General features: G+C 38.2%; 1 protein-coding gene across 1 annotated transcript; it reads right to left on the bottom strand.

Moving 5' to 3' along the window:
- Positions 1 to 1,186: 1,186 nt before the first annotated feature.
- Positions 1,187 to 23,205, bottom strand: cavin1a (caveolae associated protein 1a). Its single transcript, XM_051886761.1, has 2 exons — positions 22,225 to 23,205; positions 1,187 to 3,662 (listed from the first exon to the last, which is right to left on the bottom strand). The coding sequence occupies exons 1-2, from the start codon at positions 22,792 to 22,794 to the stop codon at positions 2,916 to 2,918; spliced, it is 1,317 nt and encodes a 438-aa protein (XP_051742721.1). The 5' UTR covers positions 22,795 to 23,205; the 3' UTR covers positions 1,187 to 2,915.
- Between the last annotated feature and the right edge of the window lie 327 nt (positions 23,206 to 23,532).

Raw genomic sequence — 23,532 nt, 5'->3', positions numbered from 1 at the left:
CTCCAAATTCCCCAGATCTCAATCCAATCGAGCATCTGTGGGATGTGCTGAACAAACAAGTCCGATCCATGGAGGCTCCACCTCACAACTTACAGGACCTAAAGGATCTGCTGCTAACATCTTGGTGCAGATACCACTGCACACCTTCAGGGCTCTAGTGGAGTCCATGCCTCGACAGGTCAGGGCTGTTTTGGCAGCAAAAGGGGGACCAACACAATATTAGGAAGGTGCTCATAATGCTATGCCTGATCAGTGTATGTTTTGCCCCCGCCATTGAAACTAGAGAGGTTTGATCATAAAACTAAGCATTTAAATATCATCTTACTAAGACATACTATTGGGAGATATAGAATAACTGATATTTATATGCATTTTATGTACGTAGTCTGCTATACTGTTATAAAGATCTCACTGATTTTCATTAGAAGCTGAAATGTTTTATTTCTCCTCAAGTGTGAGCTCCATATTCTCACTGTATGATACTGTATGGGCCATAAAAACCTAAATATCATACACACATATGCAAACTTTGTTTATTAGATTTCCAGGATTAGATTTTATTTAACTTTTTTACAGGGTTAATGTATCTTGAAAGGTCAGGGAAATTCGATCGCTCATTATTTTACCTGCTTACATTAATATGTACTCTTTTAAGGTCAATTCACACCGCACCAACAGACGACGTCAGACACTTCTTCAGGTTTTGTTGTGTCAGTGCGTTACCCCTCTGTTGGGGTCTGTCGGAGCTTGTCTTTTGAACATTCTGAATTGGCGTTAGAATGTCTGAGAAGTGACGTGCTATAATCTGGTGACTGCTGGCGTTGGTCTGTGTCGTTTCAGTGTGATTGGCCTTTAGTTTGGCTTTTGCTATGTTCCTGTCCTATATTTGCACATACATATTTTCATGTCTTTTTCAAAGCACTAACACTGAATTTGAAAGACAATGTCCTAATGGCACTGCAGATTCCTTGCTGGTACAGCTTGATATTGCTGTGTGTGCAGTCAGTGGCCTGTGTCTGCTTCACCACAATGCAGCTTTTCATCACCGCTCACCAGAGCAATAACACAGGCGCCAATGATCTACAGTGCGTAGCTTCTGCACTCTCTGATAACTGTAAATAGCTTGGTAGATACAGAATGAAAAGGAGAGAAAGTGTCTTTAAAAAAAGAGAAGAGAAAAAGAGAGTTTGTTTACATTGTAGTATGTTTATTCACCAATAATCAAGCCTCAGTTCTCACAGCACAAAGATGGACACTTTTATTTGTTTATTAAAAGCAACCTACACCCAATCCATTTATACAGCCACAAATCTCACGAGGACAACAGAATAGCCAATAAGTAGCTTCATTCAGACATCACACCTAGAAAACTATTGCCCATGTGTGCCATGAAAACTGTGTATTTTCATAACATAAGATCATAAAAAGCATGATACAAAATGCTTGCTTTCAGTGTATTGGTTGTAAAAAATTAGACTACTTATGCGATAATGTAGGTTGATTATCTGACATGAAGGCACTTAAAGTACAATGAAAGATCAGTGACTGAGCTGAATATTCAAATAGGATAGAAATATGATATATTTCACTTTACTTCAGTGAGCTGAATTACACAATGACTTGGATAGATCATATCAGTAGTCTACTATCAACAACCTTTTCCACAGAATAAGCCCCTGTTTACCTAATACTGTATTTATGTGTGTACCTGTATACGAAAGACAATAGACAAACCAGTCTTGCTTTGAGCATGTCAAAGTGTATATGTACAAATAGGGTAAACAGTCAAATGAATTCACCTCAGAATGAATAAAAGTGAATTATAAAAAGCAAACTTTTCAGAGACTGATATTCTGCTTGATTTTACAGGTTTCTAAGAGCTTCTATTGACATTTACTTATTTAGATTAAAGATCAAAGATTAAATTATACTATTGCTAGATGTCAAAAGCAGTGATTACAAGTCTTTTACATCAAGTCTGAATCAGAGAGTGAAGCGTTTGAAACATTTGGAGTTTGGATCACATTCACGTCAGTGACTAGACCAGAAAAAAATCTCACCAATGTTAAAATCTTCCATTTCAAAAGACAGTAGTTATTTGCAGTACTTTCTTTCCTGTCCTTTTTTTTTTTTTTTTTATATATTTTCAAAATAATTAGACTATTTTATCATTCACTTCCCCTCAAAACAATATTTCCAACTAACAACATACTCTCTAGCACCTCAAAGATTTCACTTTCAACTGCTTCCAACAGTTCATTCACGGCATTAAATCAAAGGCCAGACATTCAGCAAGACGCAAAGGGCTTGCTATTAATTTATACTGTTGAAATCAGCAGCCATCACATCACATGATAGTACAAAGAACACAGGGTGTTCATTAAATATGGGCACTTCAATATAAACATATATTGGCTGCAACCGGGTAGCCTTGATAGCAAATTAATAAGTTAACAACATATGTCATCTAATAGGATCTAAATGCCATGAGAGTGTTTATGAAAATATTCTTCCGGAGCGCAAACCTCCTCACTTCCAATACTATCACATTCATTTGTTTTTTTAAGATTTTAAATGTACATTAAGTCTTAGTAATCAAATTAAAAATTCTTTTATCTTTTTTAGTATCTTCACACAATAAAAAGTGACCATTAGTCAATTTTAAAAACTGACAATTGAAGAAAACAAAATAATAATAATAATAAAAAAGCAACCTTTGGGTTGAGTAGATAACAAGAAATAAAGCAAACCAAACGTTCAGCCATAGGTCCAGGCGACTCCATATTCATTTGCTCTTTAATCCGCCATCAAGCACATCTCAGTTCCCTACATCCCATTATCCTGATTTATCTCCAGACCTCCACACTTTTTTTTTTCTCGGTGTTGAGATTTTTCCAGGACTTAACATACTGAACTTACTGGCCAGCCTTCTCCCTTGGTCTCACCGTCTCCTGGAACGCCAGCCGTGAGTGATCAGCTGCCTCTAGCAAGGCCTCCATCTCTGGGCTGTCAATACTGACCAGTTCACCTTCCTCCACCTTTGACACTAGGCCTCCTTCCTGCACCACAAGCCCCTCCTGGAGCTCCTCATCCTGCTCCACCTGCTCCTCCTCTTCCTCAGGCTCTGGTGTGGGTTCAATCTCACCCCCACGGACCTTCTTGACGTGGAAGGTGAAGGGCGGTACACGGTAGGTGGTCGATTTGGAGCGGGCGTAGACGGTGTGGTCGGGTGTGAGTGACTTCTTCATCTTCTCTCTGGAGCTACGGATCTTTTCACGGCGCTGGGTGTTAGGGGTCATCTTTGTTCCCAGCTTATCCATCTTCTTGCTCAGGCTCTTCTTGGTCTTCTCAAGGTTCTCTCGGGTTCTCTGACGTGTCTTCTCCAGGTTCTCTTTCGTTCTCTGTCGGGTTTTTTCCAGGTTCTCCTTGGTTTTCTGCCTGGTCTTCTCCATCTGCTCCTTGCTGAAGGCCTTTTTCAGCTCGTCCACCTTCTGGAGGCCGCTGCGCTTGATGCGCTCAGCACGAGATTCCTCAATGATCTCCTCAACCTCCACTTCCTCTTCAGAGCCATGTTCTTCTTCACCTCCTTCACTCAGGACCTGCTCTCCTTCTTCTCCTGCAGCCACTGGCTTCTTAGAGACCTTCACAGGTTTCACCTTGTCCTGAGGTAAGAGGTGAGAAAAATTAAGGAACTAAGATTAGATTAGACCAGGCAAATCAGAATATTCTTAAGCTTCCAGATCTGAATCTAAGAAGCTGGTATTAAAGTGGGCATGAATAGCACCATTTTATAAGGGAATCAGAGAACTGTAATTTTCACTTTCAGTATTACTAAACAGTACTGATGTGTAAAAGTAAGTATGTGCAGATGTTTTTGTTTCAGCAGTGTACTCAGCAGAATTTGTTTCTTTCCATAATTCTCAGGGGTTTTGTGACCCTTTTAAACAATGGCAAAACAAATCGATCAAGTATTAATGTTACTGTAGTTTTGTTGTTAGACCGACTGCTTTGGACTATTTATTCGTAGCGAAAGTTTTAAGATAATACATGTAGGCCTATATTATCTTGTATGCCTGTGATTTGGGTTTGTTTTATTTTATGAAACAATTTTAACCCAAATCAATATGTCCATGTATCCTGTTGAGGGTATATTTTGCAATAAAGTGGCTGGACTGTACATAATCCCTACTCTGACTTAACTCTGAACACTGAATTCCTTGTGAGAAACTAATCAACAGCTTAATAATTGTATTCTGGCTTCATAACCAGTTGGACTTCATTCGTCTCAAGACTTGTAATCACTCTACTTTGTCACCCCAAAGCCTGTTCTTAAAACGTTCACATTGAGTCATTCAATCCTTGTTTGCCTCATGCAGACAGACTGACATTTGGAATTCAGGGCATGCTATGACTCGTTTAAGCGCTGGGATAGATAATCATCATGATTACACGGGTGGAGGAGCTTTATAATAAGATAATGAACTGATTTCTATGCAACAAGGATGAGAAAATGTCAATGAGATTAATTTCAACACTGGACCATAACTGAAATGATACAGAGTACGAGTGCAGCACTCCCTCTAGAGGGCACTGTAAATGTGGTGGTTTACATGTAAACTAAGAAAAACATTTTTAAAGCAAACATGTTACAAAGTTTGTTTGGTTTCAGTTTAGTTTCATATATATATAGGCCTATACATATATATTTTGAACAATGTCTAAAATAATATAAACATAACGCATACATAGTTCTATTATTTAAAACAAAACAACACGTTTTTAAATATTTTGAGACCGAATCAGTACTTTTTATTTTTTCAGTCTGTCAGAGGACTTTACTTCACCAATGCTGTTTACCACTACTAGGCCTACATGAGTTTAAAGGGTTAGTTCATTCAAAAATGAAAATTTCTGTCATTAATTACTCACCCTCATGTCGTTCCACACCCGTAAGACCTTCGTTCATCTTCGGAACACAAATTAAAATATTTTTGATGAAATCCGATGGCTCAGTGAGGCCTGCATTGAGAGCAAAGCCACTGAACCTCTCAAGGTCCATAAAGGTACTAAAAACAAAAAATCAAAATAACGACTTTTCAACAATATCTAGTGATGGGCGATTTCAAAACTCTGCTTCGAAGCTTTACGAATCGAATCAGTGGTTCGGAGTGCCAAAGTCACGTGATTTCAGCAGTTTAGCCATTTGATAGGAGATCCGAATCACTAATTTGAAACAAAAGATTCATAAAGCTTCATGAAGCAGTGTTTTGAAATCGGCCTTTTGAAATCGGAATTTTGTTGTTTTGGTGCACAAACAGTATTATCGTCGCTTTATAATATTAAGGTTGAACCACTGTAGTCACATGAACTGTTTTAAATATGTTTTTAGTACCTTTATGGATCTTGAGAGGTTCAGTGGCTTTGCTCTCAATGGAGGCCTCACTGAGCCATCGGATTTCATCAAAAATATCTTAATTTGTGTTCCAAAGATGAACGAAGGTCTTACGGATGTAGAACGACATGAGGGTGAGTAATTAATGACTGAATTTGTAATTTTTTGGTGAACTAACCCTTTAAAGGGAGAGTACACCCAGTACATTAAAATCATTATCACATACTCAGCCTCAAGTTGTTACAATCCTGTATAAGTTTCTCCGGTTGAACACAAAAGATGATATTTTAAAGAATGTTGGTAAAAAAAACAAACAGTTGAGGTTAGCCACCATAGTAGGGAAGGAAATACTATGGAAGTCAATGGGTACCATCAACTGTCTGGCTACCAACATTCTTTAAAATATCTTCTTTTGTGTTCAACAGAAGAAAGAAACTTATACCTGTTTGGAACAACCTGAGGCTGAGTAAATGATTACAAAATTTTCATTTCTGGGTGAACTATCCCTTTAAACTCTTGTAGGCCTAGTGGTAAACAGCATTGGTTCACCTGAAGCAAAGTACCAAAGTCCTCTGAAGGATTGAAATAATAAAAAGTACTGATTCAGTATTATTTGCACATTTAACTAGGACTGCGACTGTGTAAGTAACCCAAGACAATTATGGGATTTGCATCAGAAAAGAACTGCTTGCAAATAAATGCACTCATTCAAGCACACACACACACACACACACACCTTGCAAAGCCATCTACATTTGAGTGATACAATAAAACATATCTTAACCACATAAAGTACATCTTTAAAGGGGGGACGTCAGTGGATACTTGAACAGGTCAACAAAACAAAACTAAACTTGAAAAAGCAAAATGATATTTCAATACATTTGGGCAAAAATAACAGCATTGCACAACAAAGTGAACTGAATGTGTTCTACCCATAAAAAGATGCTAAGCATATTGAAATGGTCCCAATATGTGTTATTAAAGCATTTGCTTACTGAAAGGGTTTTTATATACAGTATCTCACAAAAGTGAGTACACCCCTCACATTTCAGCAACCATTTTAGTATATCTTCTCAAGGGACAATACTATAGAAATGAAACTTGGGTATATTTTAGAGTAGTCAATGTGCTGTTTGGAGTGGCCAAGTATGACTCCAGACTTGAACCCTATTGAGCACCTGTGGGGCATCCTCAAGCGGAAGGTGGAGAAGTGCCATGTGTCTAACATCCAGCAGCTCCCTGATGTCATTATGGAGAAGTGGAAGAGGATCCCGCAACAACCTGTGCAGCTCTGGTGAACCCATGCCCAGGAGGATTAAGGCAGTGCTAGACAACAATGGTGCTCACACAAAATATTGACACTTTGGACACAGTTTTGACATGTTCACTTAGGGTGTACTCACTTTTGTTGCCAGTTATTTTGACAATAATGGCTGTATGTTGAGTTATTTTTAGAGGACAGTAAATCTATACTGCTATACAAGCTGCACATTGACTACTCTAAAGTATATCCAAGTTTCATTTCTATAGTATTGTCCCTTGAGAACATATAATAAAATGGTTGCTGAAATGTGAGGGGTGTACTCACTTTTGTGAGATACTGTATAATATATATATATATATATATATATATATATATATATATATATATATATATATATATTATACACACACACACACACACATAATGGCAGTATCTAAAAGTACAACACACCCTCTGGTGGTCAAAAGCAGAATTGACCTGAAATGAATAAAGAATTGGAACTTTCCTGTTTTTTTTTTGTTTTTTTTTTATCATTATACTTGTATGTAGAATTAGAACATTCCTTTTTTCTTTTTTTTTGTAATAGGGTTTCTTTGTAATGTTTGTAATGTATTGTTTGCATACTTTATTTGCTGTAGTTCATAGATATTCCATATCTGTAATATTCTGTGCCATACATGTTTACTGCCATACTCTCTCAAGTTCTACTCTTGATAATTGATTCCAGCTGATTATCCCTAATTGTTAATCTACAAAGAAAAGGGTGAATGTTTGTTGTAATGTGAGCACTGAAGAAAGCAATGTGCTGAAACGTCTGCTTGTGCTTGTCTAGCTTTTAATTCAAAGGCACTTTGCACTTTTTGCACTATACAGTTTAAAAAAAAAAAAAAAATTGCTAGACTTTTTTTAGTCTGGACTGAATTCAGTGTGCTAATAGAAGTCCTCGTAAACTTGCATGTGTTTCTTTATCTGGTTGTGAAGGCTGAAGATGTGTGTGTGCTTATTTTAGTCCGACCTTTCTTCTCTTTTCATTCCATCTGCCTTATTCCCTGAACAGTGCTCACTCATACTCTCCTTAACCATCACTATTCCTTCCTGCGTCCTAACAAGTTAATACTGATGCTGTCACCATAGCAAACGTATCCATTGACTGGCTCGCAGGCTGCTCAGAGACAAGAGCTGGACTGAAGATCTGCAGATATTGTGCTGCGTGAGAGACACCTAATAAACATCCTAGAGGAACTGCACAATCTTAGATGAGAGCTTTATGCCTTGGCTGACTTTGGTGACGCCTTCATCTGAGTTTAGTGACTACTGTTTGTCTTACGGTCATTTGCAATGTCAAAACAAACCATTTCTGTTTTTTTTTTTTTTTCCTATCCAAAAAGTTTGTCCTTATGTGAACCCCGGTCCGATAAACAGCCTAAACCTCCAGCACAAGCCAGAATATAGAGGACCAGAGATGTCTGAGGTGTTACACAATGCCTGTACACCGCAAACACTCAATCCAAACAGCCAAAGCCAACAGAGAGAGCTCAGTGTAAACACACAGAGAACAAGTGAGAATATATGGAAACACTGGGAAGGAAATCACATTACTGGAAAGACTTTTTTTTCCCCATAAAAAATTGCCGGACCTCAACAAGTTCCAGTAATGCGTGTTGGCAAGCAATTCAGATTCAGATTTTTAAAGGAATACCACATGGATTACATCATATTTTTGAATCACAGATATTATTATTAAGATGGCACATTAGAAGCTGTTTCTAATTATTGTCATCTGCATGTCCACTGTATTAGAAGCGTCAACATCCACCCGTAAACATGAAAGTGAATTGTAAAGTAAATTTACATGAGTGTTTTCAAGTCAAAGAGTTAGTTTGTCATAAATGCTGACAATTCTAAAAATCTGACAATTCTGCTTATTGTAAATTAAACTGAGCAGCCATGTTGTCAAAACGATGCCGTTCACACGGATCACAATAATGACTAAAAATGCTGTATTATGCTGCCAGGCCAGTAGTTGGCAATGTCACTTTGTAAAGAAACACTACACACCAATAGACTGAACACGTATCAGCATGATGCCACCGTTTTCACAAATTTGCATTTTTATTGTTTACATGGAAACAATAATGGTTTTTAAAAACTTGAACGTTTGAAACCTGTTTTCAAAAGTTTGCGTTTTCAGGCCCCCAAAATGCCGTTGTGGTGCAAATAAACGGCCAAAACGCATAAAAAGTTTTCTGTTTTTAGTTTAAAAATGGTGTTGTGTAAACGGCCCCTTATTAAACGGCCCCTTATTAACGGCTAAGCAGGCACCTTTTAATGCAGCAAATCATTCTCAAAATAATTGAAATCATAACATGGTTTCTTACCTAAAAGAAATATGAAAGTGCATACTGCATATTACTGGAACATATACCAAGGACACAAGTGAAATGCTAAGGCTAAAAGGGCCCAAAACGACACTAATGCGCACAGTAAATTACACTTTTAGACAGATTCTTGTAAAAAAATAACAATTTTAATTATTGTAAATATAACACTTTTAGCAAGTCAGATGCCTAGAAGTGGAGTCTGTGGGTATAAAGCTAAAATTAACACTTACCAAGTTCCAAATACAAGTTAAATTTGGCTTTGGTGTGTAAATAAAATGTTTGCCAGCTGGCTGTTAACTTAACCCGTGGTTTAAATGTAACTTTTTCCTTAGTGGGAGTAACTTTCCAAAACTACACATGTGGAGTACCTTTCTCCGACTAAAACAACATGTGGGCAGCTAATCACATTTGTTTTTTTATATTTTTGTGACAGATGCAGTGCCTTGGATATAAAGTATAGTATATATAGTAACTGCACTATTTTCCATTACAATGCAAGGCCATAAGGACAAATGTAAATAAAGGCTCTAAACAAACAATGCAAAATGCGGTTTCATGGCTGGTAAAAAATATTTATGGCCATTTTCTCCCTTCGCCAGGAGTTTGATTGACAGGCGATCTAACCAATCATAACGTCGAATCCGCCATTTTGTCCGACAAAGCAGTCAGGGGAGTTAGTAGATTAACTTTGGTGGACTTGAACTTGAAAAATGATGTGTACTGACATCTTTCTGTGGTTGAAATGTGGTTCATTCATGTTTATTTGATGATTTGATTTGATGAATAGTAAGAAGAGATCAAGTGGCTCGGTTCACGAGCCACTTGATCTAAGGCGCTACAGCGTTCTGGAACGACACATTAAAGAGCCACAAAACGGTATTTATTGTTTAAATTTCTTTAAAAATTACAAAATTTGAAATTTGAGACTTTGTTTCATATCAAAAGTAACCTGCTGTGTCTTGTCCGTCGACGCGTTGTCAGTGTCCTCTTTGCTCCGCGATGTATTTTCCACTGCGTGAGAACATGAGTGGCAAGAGAACGGCCTGGCATAGCAACAGTAACTAAAGGGGGCGGGTCTTTGCGAATGGTCAATTCATTCACCATTAGCAGCCAAAAAGGTCATTTTGGACCAAGGGCCAGGTTTTCATAAGTAATCTGATTGAATTTCAGCTATCGGATTGGATTAAATCTTGAAAATGGGTTGTTCAAAAGGATAAAAAAAAAAAAATCTGAAATCAGATTAGATCTCAGGTTTTTAGTAATATATTGGCATAGCTTTGATCCAAAAAAATCAGGATCATACTAATCCCAGAAGAAGGGTGGGTTTCAGGAACAAAAATTTAATAAAACTTTAAAACTGGTTAAAAAATACAACATTTGTTTCAAGTAATATATACACACACATATTTATTTTGCTTTGATTATTATTCAAATTATTACATATTTTTATTTTATTTTGATTAGTTTAACTGTTAAAGAAATAAATTAGAACTAGACATTACTACATATTTAGCCTTTCAGTAGCCTACAGTAAAGTTAAAAAAGATTTTTAAAAGAGATTTTGGCACCATTAAATCATCCCCAAACAGCTGTAAATACCAAACAATAATACAAACAAAAAATTTATATAATGAATAATATATGTGTGTCAAATAACGTTCTTAGTCTTTTCTTCCTGTGGGGGAGACTACAGTAATTTACTATGAATTAAATGGAAATCAAATTAAATACAATGTGTAACCAAAATACCAATAATGCCCAAAAGAAAAAACTTAGCGTGTGACTTTTAATTATAAACAAGCCCGAAATACACCGGGACTCTTATTTTGAAATGTCTACACAATTGCAGGCTGATCCTTCAGATTCTTACAACCGTCTAAAACATTTTATATAAAGGCCATAAAGTAGACAATGTCATAATTCATCAACTTGAGTTCATTAGCAATCGCTTGGCATAAATCTGCGCTGTTGCGCGAGCTATTGCGCCGCCTTGTAACTTTGCAACATGCAGCACTCTTTGTGAAATATCCAGCGCGTCTCTGCAGCGCCCGTGGGAATGTCAGCGGAAGTAAACAGTTCTGACGCACACATAACGAGCAGGTACGAAACGCGTAGGGCGAGGGGAGATTTTCCACTAGTTAATCGATCGCGGATGGTTTTATTATCTTGGGCGGATATATAAGTATAAGAGGATAAAATAATAAAAGCAAAAATGTGTCTCCAAGTAAAGTCTATGTGTGGGAAGCACTGCACTGTTTGTAAACTTGGCACAATCAAAAGAGATGAACCAGTCAAAAGTTAGCGAGCGAACGCAAAACGTTTCTCAGGTGAACACTATGTAAAGCTCTTCTGAGAGAACGCAAACGCATTGAAATGCCCCCCTGAAAAAGTGTGTATCTGGATCAGGGTGATCCAATCCAATTTTGCTTTGAAAAACCGGCACAAAAGTAAGATGGATTACCTGAACCTGGATCGCAAAACATAGGATTTCCAAACCCAGATCATTCTGATCCAGATTAAACATTTTAGACAACTGGCCCCAGGTTGCAATTATGTAGAGCAGTACAAATACAGCAACCATAAACAGCACATTAACACTGCTGCCAGTGTGTCTGGTGCTGTATAATACCCTGAAACTCCTGCTCAAAAGCTCTGTGCTAAAAAGACCCGTCAGCCCACTCTGTATATATAGAAGGATCCCTATCCTAACCCCCTAAAAGAGGCAAACAATTACACAGATTACCAGCTATCTGTGGACAAATGCACCATGACAACCGTTACCAAGACAACAGCAAAAACAGTTGGTGCAGTAGTTTGCATGACATATCCAGCAAAACAAAATCAGCCGGTGATGGGTTGATAACAGCTGTGTATGTGTGTGATGTTGAAAGGCATGTTAAGGTTGAGACACGGAGCAGCTGTTGAGTTCTGTTGGATTCAGAACAGCAGCTGTACAGGAGAACTCCTACTGAGAACGTGAAACAACTTTAATCATGAGTTTAGTATGGGTTTCATCATGACAGGCGTTAAAAAAACACAATCTCTCTCTTGCATAAGAGACAAGACCTGCGTTATGTCAGTCAGGACACCACATGCACTTTAGGGGCCAAGACAGCATCAAATGAATCCAACAGGCACAGCAACACACTATGGGTTCTGTCTCATTGGCTCAAGGCTAAATTAAACTACCACGATTGAAACAGGAGCCAGCCGCTGTTTGCATGCTTCTGCATCTGACAGCTTCATAATGTCAAAGAGGTAAAGGCTTTTCACCCAATAACCTCCTTTACCAGCCTGTTTGTACATATCATAATGCATATATGCCCACACACACATTAAATATGATCAACAGTGACAGTGAAGACTTTTACATTGTTATTAAAAAACTTTTTCACTGCATTTGCTGCCACCATGATGCTCTTAACAAGCCAAACATGCTTTTGTTTATGCAAGAGTTCAAATGGAACTGCATCTTAGGGAGTGAGAGAAGTTGAACTGAAATGGACACCATTCAGTATAATTGGAGTAGAATGACTCCTAATCCAGGTTTATTATAAGTGAAGATGAAACTTATCTTCAGATTTTAGATTTGCATTGCTGTGTCTGGCTCTGGTTCAACCGTATCAAGTGTTGCTCCGTACTCATCTGCAGCCCTGCCCTATGCAAGCGATATGGAAGTATGAAGTAATTCCAGAACCTGGGAGAAAACACCTGTAATACACTATCGATGTGACACACTTTCAGGTGTCATTTCCTGTATGTCATATTTGACATATTATCTAACATGTTAAAAAAATAAAAGTGGCCAGTGCCCACTTCTTCTGACGCTTAATAAACACACACACGGGTGGAAACTCATGCCTCATTTATCCTCAGCCCATTCATCAAACATCACATTCTGGCCTGGACTAACACGCAATACGCAGTCTACCTACACACACACGCTCACACTGAACACACACTGCTGTCTGGGTAAATATGATACCCTGAATTCAGCACAAAAATAGAGCAGAGGCCAACAGTATATCACGCAAACCCCTATAAGTCACAGCCACACCTCATCATCTTCTGCCTAGCAAACCACTACCCAACAACCTCTTAGCATTTTCTTACCAGACTACAATAGAAAAATGCATGGAAGCCCACCAGGGAAAAAAAAAAATCATGCTTTTGTAAATCAATTATTATGACATAAAAAGCTCAATTCTGGCTTAAAAGTCATAATTATGACATATGGAAAGTCATCATTTTGAATTTTTAATGTCATAATTATGACTTAGTATGTCTAAATTAAAGGTGCTATATGTAAGATTTTCACTTTAATAAAGCATAAAAATACCCCAATGTGTTTGCAGATATTTAGGAAACATGCCAAGTTCACCTACTTGTTTCTCAGAAAAACAATGATACAGCCAGATATTCTACTTTGAAATGTGCGTTCCGTGTCGGAATGTCTGTCTTTGTTTTGGTCTGTGCGAAACCGCATGTTGCCAGTTTATCCAATAGTATTTCAACATCACAGGTTGCCAGTTGGCAGGAAACACAGCGTATTGCAGCCATGGAAACCAGCAAACAAACTGGGTCAGAGAATCGCAGATTCTACCCGACCTAAAAAGCCTTTGCATCCATCTAAAAATCTCTATGAACGACAGCATATTAAAACACAGGTAAATCAACTCATCAACTTACAGTGTGTAAGTCTCTTTGGCTTTTGTTGTCAATTGCACTATCTCTTGTTGCCTGTCCTCAAGCTGGCAACCCGTGTCTTTGAAGGAGGGGGCGGGGCAAACAATATTTTGAATTTGGACTGCACTACCTATTTCGACCACTGGGTGTCATTCCTACATACCGCACCTTTAAGATTTACCAAAGCATGATTTTTTTTTTTTTTTTTTTTTTTTATGGTGTGGAAATGAGCTTCGCTAGAAATAACCCACTGTTGCAACATCCCTGTCTGTGTGCACAAGGAAGCTAATGGCATTTAGATCCCAAAAATAGTACGTTTTGACATGCATGTTCACCACAGGTGCACAGCTGCAAAAGGAAATAACATTTTAGACAATGCAATGAAAATGGCTTTATATGAGCTACTGCTACTGAGACGACCAAGAGGTCTGTGGACGTAGTTTCACCCAATAAACTAAAAAGAACTTCATGGAGTTCTACTCGTGTCTGTAATTTCAAATATTCTGGTACTGACTTCCAAGATTTCTTAGAATAATGTCAATTCTGAATAAATCAATTAAAATGTCCACTTTTTTTGTCTATTTTATACCATATGAAATATTAACGTGTGAAAAAAAAATAATAATTTAGTACGATTTATAAGTCGTTTTCCTCATGGGGACAAAAATGTCCCCACAAGTACAAGGATTTCGGATATTGCCATCTTTGTGTGGACATTTTGTCCCCATAAAGTCGGGTACACCTGAACCCCCCCCCACACACACACAGGCCTGTCACCTACAGGAGTCCAATTTTACAGGGGTAATTTATGTAGACCTCAGGGGTCTGTGATTAGATATCTGATAAATGCCAGTAGTGTAACCTGCAGCTTGAGTGGACATTCCATTAGAGAAGACTGAAACTGAGACTTCATGAGCAATTAAACACACACACACACACACACACACTCTTCAGTACCACATGATCCTTCAGAAATCATTCTAATATGACACTAAAAGAAAATATTATTATTATCAATGTTCAAAACAGTTGTGCTGCTTAATATTTTTGTGGAAACTGCAATAATTGTTTTCATGACGCTTTGATGTTGATTTATATGAATCAGAAACATTTAGTAACATTATAAATGTCTTTACTGCCATGTTTAATTCAATGCATCCAAAGTATTAATTTCTTTCTTTTTTTTTTTTTTTTTTTTTTTTTTAAATCTCAAACTTTTAAAAGGTAGTGTATACAGTGTAAATTGTATTTAAAAGTCTGTGATCACAGTGAAAATCATTTTTAACCCTAGAAATAAATAATGCTATTGTAGTAAAACTAATAATAAATATTTAAAAAATCCATGATATTAATGATATATTAAAAAGGTATAAATATTGATACATAAATTAATAATTAAATAAATGTAACAGTAAAACACAAGATGCTCTTTAGATCATTCACAAATCATGATCATCAGGTTTTACACTTGTGGAGTTCATGCAGTTTGAGTGCATAAATTCTATTTGATTTACAAATTCAATGTCAGTTGTTATACTGATAATATAAATTTAATTGTTTATATTCATTTAGAAAACTACAACACACGCATTTTCAGTTTCACATGTGGTTTCAGACAAGGGCACATTTGCCTATACTGGTAAACAAATATTCATATCTAATCATGCATGCCTGCACTCAATTATAATATCTGCATATTTACATTCACACTATATAATACATCTGCAGCGCATATAATGTTTTTTCAGCTAACGTACATTTCTGAGTTTGCTCATTCCCAGGAAAGATAGGCTACACAGAAAGTGTTCTTTGTATGCGATCCCTCTGGTAGATCTCTTCTGATTATCTCTAACAGACCATAATGATCCTCATTAACATCTGCCTGGAGAAATGATGGGAAATAGGTGCACAAGCCAACAGAACACTTTGCAAATACACCAATAAATGACCTCACTCACTCTTGTCATCTTCCATCTTTCAGTTCCATCTGCATTAAAAACATTAGAGACCATTTACATCACCAATGTTTTTCCCCTCCAGCCTCTCAGAGCAGCGCTGGAAGGAAATGACTCGTTAGTGAGGCTAAATGCAGTAACGCTGCTGTAGAGTAAACAACAGCAAAGTGCTGGAACACACCGAACCTCATCCGGCATGTTACATTAACATGAGATGCTTCTGTTTAAGTGCAATAAGGTCAAATCACTGATTGAAAGGCATAATAACATATTTACGGGCACAAAATGACATCTGTGGATTTCAAGGAGTCATTAAACAAATTTATTAATGGAAAAACGTATTTTATGTACTGTCAATCACACTGCTATAAAGATATTACAATCTAAGTGACCATGACTGATAGCTTATCATGCTACGCAATTTATTGTGTTTAATAGGGGTGTAACGATACACTGAAGTCACGGTTCGGTACATACATTGGTTTTGGGGTCACGGTTCTAATCGAGTTCGGTACAACAGGTAAAAGGAACAAATCCCCAATGCTAGTTGAACAGACAGTAATGCAAATTGCAGTTTATTCCACCTAGCGGCATTTAGCCCCCCTGAGGTAACGTTAGTTGGTACAAGTACAGCCTCCTTTAGCAGTAAACAGAATGCACTCTTGCATAGGTCATATTTTTTGTAGGGATGATAAAAAACAAAAGGTATTCGTTCACAATCAGCTGCAAAACTGAAAAGCATCTCTTGTATAATAAAGGTACAAACCCTGAAAAATTAAATAAAATGAAAAATAAAACTTGTGCAGAGATTTCTTTGTGATTGGAACATCTGGATGATGTCATTTGATATGTTTCAGATTCCTGATTGCTTAAAATAAAAAAAATTGAGGAACTGTTGATTTGTTACTGTTGATAGATTGACCAATGCTGCGTGGTAAAATGCAACGGCTATTTTCAAACCTATTGGTTTGAATAACGTGTTGCCTTTAAGGGTTAGTTCACCCAAAAATGAAAATTCTGTCATTTATTACTCACGCTCATGCCGTTCCACACCCGTAAGACCTTCGTTAATCTTCGGAACGCAAATTGAGATATTTTTGTTTAAATCTGATGGGTCCGTGAGGCCTACATAGGGAGCAATGACATTTCCTCTCTCAACATCCATAAAGGTACTAAAAACATATTTAAATCAGTTCATGTGAGTACAGTGGTTCAGTATTAATATTATAAAGCGACGAGAATATTTTTGGTGCGCCAAAAAAAACAAAATAACAAATTATTTAGTGATGGCCGATTTTAAAACACTGCTTCAGGAAGCTTCGGAGCATAATGAATCAGCGTGTTGAATCCGCAGTTCGGAGCGCCAAAGTCAGGTGATTTCAGCAGTTTGGCAGTTTGACACGCAATCTGAATCATGATTCGACACGCTGAAAATCCGAAGATCAACGAAGGTCTTGCGGGTGTAAAACGGCATGAGGGTAAGTAATTAATGACAGAATTTTCATTTTTGGGTGAACTAACCCTTTAACATGCGATGACAATGGCGGATGTACAAAGTTCAATATTATGTTTTTTTTCAAGAACTCACAGAAAGATGAGCGAGAAGGAGAAAAAGTGTTAAGGACCTATCAGTCTGCGCCATCTAGAGTTTCATGCCAGAACTACGTAATAGTGAGACTTCAACAACACACAGCGAAATGATTTTGTCTCATTATAACAGCAGAAACAACTTAAAATACTCAATTTATGGTCATACAGATAAGAGTAAGTCTATTTTAATTTGTGTAAATCTACAATAAAAACAAAACATTGTGCTTGTAAAATAAAGAAAACAAAAAGGATGCCGCTTTCTGGCTCGTTTTGGTTGATCGGATGACAAGTGGACGAGGGAGACACATACCCGTTTACACCTGGTATTTTAATCCGTCTCTTTTTTCCATTTTCAACCACTTCTGTCCTGATTTCTTCGAGAGAAGGGTCTATGGGCAGATAAATGCTTTTTCCCCAGACCTTTTGATCTGGGATCACGTGATCTTTGACCACGGAGAGCAGCAGCTTTCGTTTCTGCCCTGACAGTCGCAAGACCACACTGAATGCGATGAGTGTGTGTAAAGCCCAGAACACACCAAGCCGGCGGTCTGCCGTCTGGCAGTTTTTCTTCGTCGGCCGACTAAGTTTTCTCAGTGTGTTCTGCATTGTCGGCTGAAGTTGGTCCTCGTCTGCTTTTTTTTTTTTTCAGCCGATTGAATCTGCGTCGGAGCTCATCGGTCCGTCGGGCCATCTGATCATTCTGATTGGCTGTTCAGCTACTGCCACCTGCTGGTACGGAAAGGCATTTCTTCTTACGCAGGCGCAGCACGGACGTGCTAATTGGCCGTCGGGTGTTGAGCGTCGGTTTGGTGTGTCGGACCCAGACGCTGCCGACATGAGCCAACCCCGCAGTCTGCTTTCGTCGACTTGGTGTGTTCCAGGCTTTAGAAATCAGGAATAGTGAGAGTCGAGAACATTGTGCTTGGTACATTTTTTTTTGTCTTCAAACCAAACTTGGATCTTAAGCCGACAAAGTTTAATTCCCATCTGGCTAGAGCGCTTCCCATAATGTCTATGCATTAGGTCAGTAGACGGAGAGTAGGAGGTCTTTTGCAGCTGTTCGAACGTATTCAACTGTCGACACCAGTGTTTCCCAATCCTGGTCCTGGAGAACCCCCAACACAGCACATTTTTGATGTCTCCCTAATCAAACACCTGATTGAACCCATCTGCTCATTAGTAAAGACTCCAAGATCTCAAATGAATGTGTCAGATAAGAGAGATATCAAAAATGTGCAGTGTTGGGGGTTCTCCAGGACCAGGATTGGGAAACACTGGTCTACACTAAGAAAGCAATCTGGTCGAATGCGTTTTCAACTACCTCTGGAAGTGGTCAAAAGTGGATAAGCTCAAAACGTCTTACACCCCATTTACACCTGTATTTAGTGTTATATATTGTGATCTGATCGACTAAAGCGCATCTTAAAACCAAGTGTAAACAGGGCCTGACTGTATGCACCGAACCGTGACGAATACATGTACCGTTACACCCCTAGTATTTAATGCTGTAAAATGTAATTCATATTAAATAAGTATTTTTAAATCTATTTTATTTAGAATATATTTATTCTATATTAACAAATGACTTATCGTTGGATCTCTGACAAAGCTAGTTGCAAATTTCCAGCGGTACTTCTAAAGCTGAAAGGTTCTCTTTCTCTCTCGACTGACAGTAGTGTCATTATGGTAGCCTTGCAGACATTACCGCATTCTGCACTATAATTAGAATGTAAGGGAAAGTTTCAAGGGGGATGGGGGTCTCAGAGTGAGCCTTCGTCCATACTGCGATCCAGCACGCTCTAAACACACTTAATACGACTCCAACAAGATTGCTTGACTCTCTTCACACCTGCGATCCACACAGCAGCATGCTACACCCTACACACTGATCCAGTAAAACACTAAAGAAAGTGTCTCTACATATGAAGTGTCTGGTGTTATTTTCAGGGTAACTAAACACTGTTTGCAGCTTTTCAGCATATAAACATTTGCTAACCTTATTTACTAATCGTTACAAGAACCTTAGTTCCACAATTTGGTTTAACCAAACACTATCCTCCGGTTTCATAGACAAGGCTTAAAGGGATAGTTCACCCAAAAATGAAAATTGTCATCATTTACTCACCCTCAAGTAGTTCCAAACCTGTATGAATTTCTTTGTTCTGCTGAACACAAAGGAAGATATTTGGAAGAATGTCAGTAACCAAACAGATCTCGTCCCCCATTGACTACCATAGAAGGAAAATAAATACTATGGTAGTAAAAGGGGGGACGAGATCTGTTTGGTTACTGACATTCTTCCAAATATCTTCCTTTGTGTTCAGCAGAACAAAGAAATTCATACAGGTTTGGAACTACTTGAGGATGAGTAAATGATGACAGAATTTTCATTTTTTGATGAACTATCCCTTTAAGCCTAGTCCCAGACTAAAATGCATGTTTAGCTGTTTTAACTGAAAGCAACTTGGCATTATCACTGCCATTGTTTTGTCTTTTAACAGCTACTTAAATGTCCTAATTGAACTAAGGCCTATCCTGGCTTATTCTAAGCCCTGTCTGTGAAACCTTGCCTAAATGTCACAAAATAGCAGTTCCATGATTATTTAAATTATGACATGGCTATTCTTTTCAGCTTAAACGCACCTCCTGTCATTGTAAATTAAACTTACACAACCATAATGCAAAAAAAAAAAAAAAATCTATATGTATGTTATTTACAACTTTCAAATAAAAAAAAAATGAAAATTGTGCAGATACCTGATTTGTATAATTCCTTTAGTGAATCAGTAGCTAAAACAAATAAATGATGCGATATAGTTCTTCCTATTCCCATCCTGACTAAACTAAACTTAGAGATGTTCATGTAAAACTCCTTCATATTCTATTGAAGTACAGTAAGTTCAGTCATGATAAATAGTGTGAGTGGACCAATAAACCATATAGTGACTGGGCTGTATGATAATACTCGAATCTACAGAAATCAACTAATCTATTTTAAATTACAGGAGGATTATAATTCTATAGACGGGTACACAGTAATTATGCAGAAGACATCTTAATGTCTTCATTCTATACCCTCAAACACCTGCCAACTATCTGCCACAGACAACCATCTCACACATCACAGAGAGAGTGAGAGACACATTAAGGAAAAAGTATAGGCCTTCTCTTTGTGCAGGCAGTGTACAATTACCTTATTTCCCAGAAAGCACATGTACGTTGCTAAGACATCTGTGAAAGAGTGCAGTGCAACATTTGGAAAGCATTGCGGTCTATTTTAAGCATCATATTTGTGAATAAACACACTAATTAATCTATAATAATCTTATAAACATCTTTATTCAAATAGACTATTGTTCAAAACTTTGGGGTCAGTAAAAGTGAATAAGAAATGAATACTGCATTAAATTAATCAAAAGTAACATTAAAAACTTTTACATAGTTACAAAAATTGTCAAATAAATGCTGTAAGAAATGTTTCTTGAGCAGCAAATCATCATATTAGAGTGATTTCTGAAGGATCATGTGACTGAGGACTGGAGTAATGATGCTGAAAATACAGCTTTGCCATCACAGGAATAAATTACATTTTAATAAATATTAAAATAGAAAACAGTTATTTAAACTGTAATAATATTTCAAAATATTACTATTTTACTAATAAATAAATAAATGCAAATAAATGCAGTCTTAGCGAGCATAAGAGACTTCTTTATAGATATTAATAAATCTTACTGATGCAACCTCAAATTTTTAACCATAGAGCACATGATAAATTATAAATTTATTACAAAAGTATTTACTGGATATTACTCTAACATCTGACAGAGAAATCTTTCAGATGAAAGTGCACACATCGGATGATGTCTCTGCAGTAGATTTGGTGCAGGAAAAAGAGATAAGTGACCTAATTCCTGAGGGAACCATCAACTACTTCATATCTAGATCCACTGCTTTGCAGGAATGTAAATCATAGACTATTTTACACAGAAATCTGTCTCTCGGAAACATACTTTATCACTCTGCCGTGTGGTGTTTGGGCTCTTTTGAGCTGTATTTCATATATTTCTACAGACTTCAGCTAAAAACCTAGCTAATTTTTGACATGGATGCAATATTTGCAGTATAGAATGGAATGTGCTGATCCAGCATTGTTCAGAGGTTGCTGTGAGATGAGACAGGAACCTTTGAAGGTTCACACAGGAGTGAATTGACACTTTATGATACTGAGTGGGGAATTCAAGGCCAAGCCCTGCAGAGGAATCCATGTGTACTCCAAAAGAGACCTGAGAAGGAGGATTGCAAATACATACTCACGCAGCAGACCCTGCGCAACATGAACATGCTAAAACGCCTCATTTCACTGTTTAATTGTATTATAAAAAGCTAACTCAAAGGTAACAATTTAAAGTCAAGATATAGATTAAGGAACATATAGTGGTCTTGGGCGCTGCCATTTTTGTTTTTTTACTATGACAAACAAAGTGCCCATGCAAGCAAAAATGACTGCAGTCAAACAATAAATTAATGAAAACAATGAAAAATCAGATCTGGCCACATATAACTTGCAGTTTTCCACAGCCGTTCTAAAAAATAAAAAAAAACGAATGACCTATACTAGAATGGTGAGGAAAAGACCACAGATCAAGCTTGCATAACCAACCAGAATTAGTTCCAGTTCCAAAATCAGAAGGTGGTGTAGTTCCTTGGTTAGAGTTGGGAATGGTAACCAAAATACTTAAAGTTCAAACCCTGCAAGAAGTGATTCATGCAGTTGAGTAAGTAAATTACTCCAGGTTGCTCAAAGCTTTCCTTTAAGTCACTTTGAAAGGAAGTATGTGCTAAAAGACTAATTAGTAGCTATTAGTTAGGACAACTGAAAGGAGATGGAATGCCATGTCTGGATATCAAAGACCTTGCAATCGTACGCTCTGTCATGCACTCATTACTCACCTGGAAGATGAGCACTTTGAAGTTCTTCCTCTTGAGGAGCTCATGTTCATTGTTCTCTAGTTTTTTTATCTGTCCTGCTTGCTTCTCCAGGTCCGTGCGCACGCTCTTCACATTGACGTTCACCTTTCGAACCTTGTCCAGGAGCTTGTTGACTGTCCCAGATGTTCCAACGTGACTCTTCGCCAGCTTGGCCAGCTCCGTCTGGATGCTGCTCATGTTCTTCTCCATGGTCTCCTGCTTGGCCTCGAGACCTGTTTGAGTGTGTTGGATCTGGTCCACCACACCTATGATTTTGTCTAGGAGTGCCAAGACCATCATGCCGGTAGCCTGGGCCTCAGACTTCTCAGGGTCACCACTGCCACCTCCATCGAGTCCTGGCCCCAACACCAGATCCACCTCCTTCGCTGGGTCGCCATCATCATCATCATCATCATCGCCTCGTCTTGATTTGAACACTTTGCTTGTCGTGGCAGGTTTGGTGGAAGCCGGCACCAAGGCGACCTCCTCATCGTCATCATCAGAGATTTCGGCAAAGACGGCGCGCTCCAGTTTGAAGTCTGTGTCGGCCATGGCTCGGTTTCAAATACACTCTGATGAATACACACACAAGCTTACTTGCAGACAGAGAGCAGAAGCACGCACACACGTGGCCCAGTCTGCAAGAACGCAGTCCTAGGGTAAAAATAAAGCACTATAAAAAGACTTGAATGACACCCAACGATCAGAGCGGAATGACTCCAACTTGCAGGCAACAACCCTCGGCAACTTTCCTTGGCTACTTTGAACCAGTCTTTCAACAAGTCTTACACCTGTACTACCACTACGTACTACTCTCTAGGTTTGCTATAATTCCTCAAACTTTTCCTTCCTTCCTCTTTCCCTCAAGTCTACTCCGGGATGTCAGCCAGTCGGTGGAAGACGACTCTCCCTCCAAGGTGTGTGTGACCACAGCTCCCTGTGAAGCCCGCCCGTCAGGTCTTCCCTTTCCCTCTTCAGTCCAGCCCCCTACCAGGATCACTTACTGTAAGGTCACACCCACGCTGACCCTTTAAGGGGAGTCTCCACCCTCCCTAGAGTCTGGCAAGGGACACACGGACACATACCCACCCACCGACTCACTCACTTACGCAAGGGTATGAGACAAACAGCTCAAATCGATTTATGAGTCATTAAAGCGTAAAACCTGATCCTGAAAATTACGATTAAGACACGTGTTATTGGAAACACCATAGTAATTACAATAAATGAGGTAGATAGGACGTACTTGTAATTGTAGAACAACTATGTTTTAAACTTTGTGTCCCAAGA

The sequence above is a fragment of the Ctenopharyngodon idella genome, chromosome 3 (genome assembly GCF_019924925.1).
Source record: "Ctenopharyngodon idella isolate HZGC_01 chromosome 3, HZGC01, whole genome shotgun sequence".
Taxonomy (NCBI): domain Eukaryota; kingdom Metazoa; phylum Chordata; class Actinopteri; order Cypriniformes; family Xenocyprididae; genus Ctenopharyngodon; species Ctenopharyngodon idella.
Note: the sequence above shows the minus strand (reverse complement) of the source record. Positions and strands in the feature narration are given on the sequence as shown.

Coding starts and splice junctions, on each gene's coding strand:
- cavin1a (XM_051886761.1), bottom strand. CDS start 22,794: ATGGCCGACACAGACTTCAAACTGGAGCGCGCCGTCTTTGCCGAAATC. Junction 3,663..22,224: donor TCAAAGTGCTCATCTTCCAG/GTGAGTAATGAG, acceptor CTCTTACCTCAG/GACAAGGTGAAACCTGTGAA.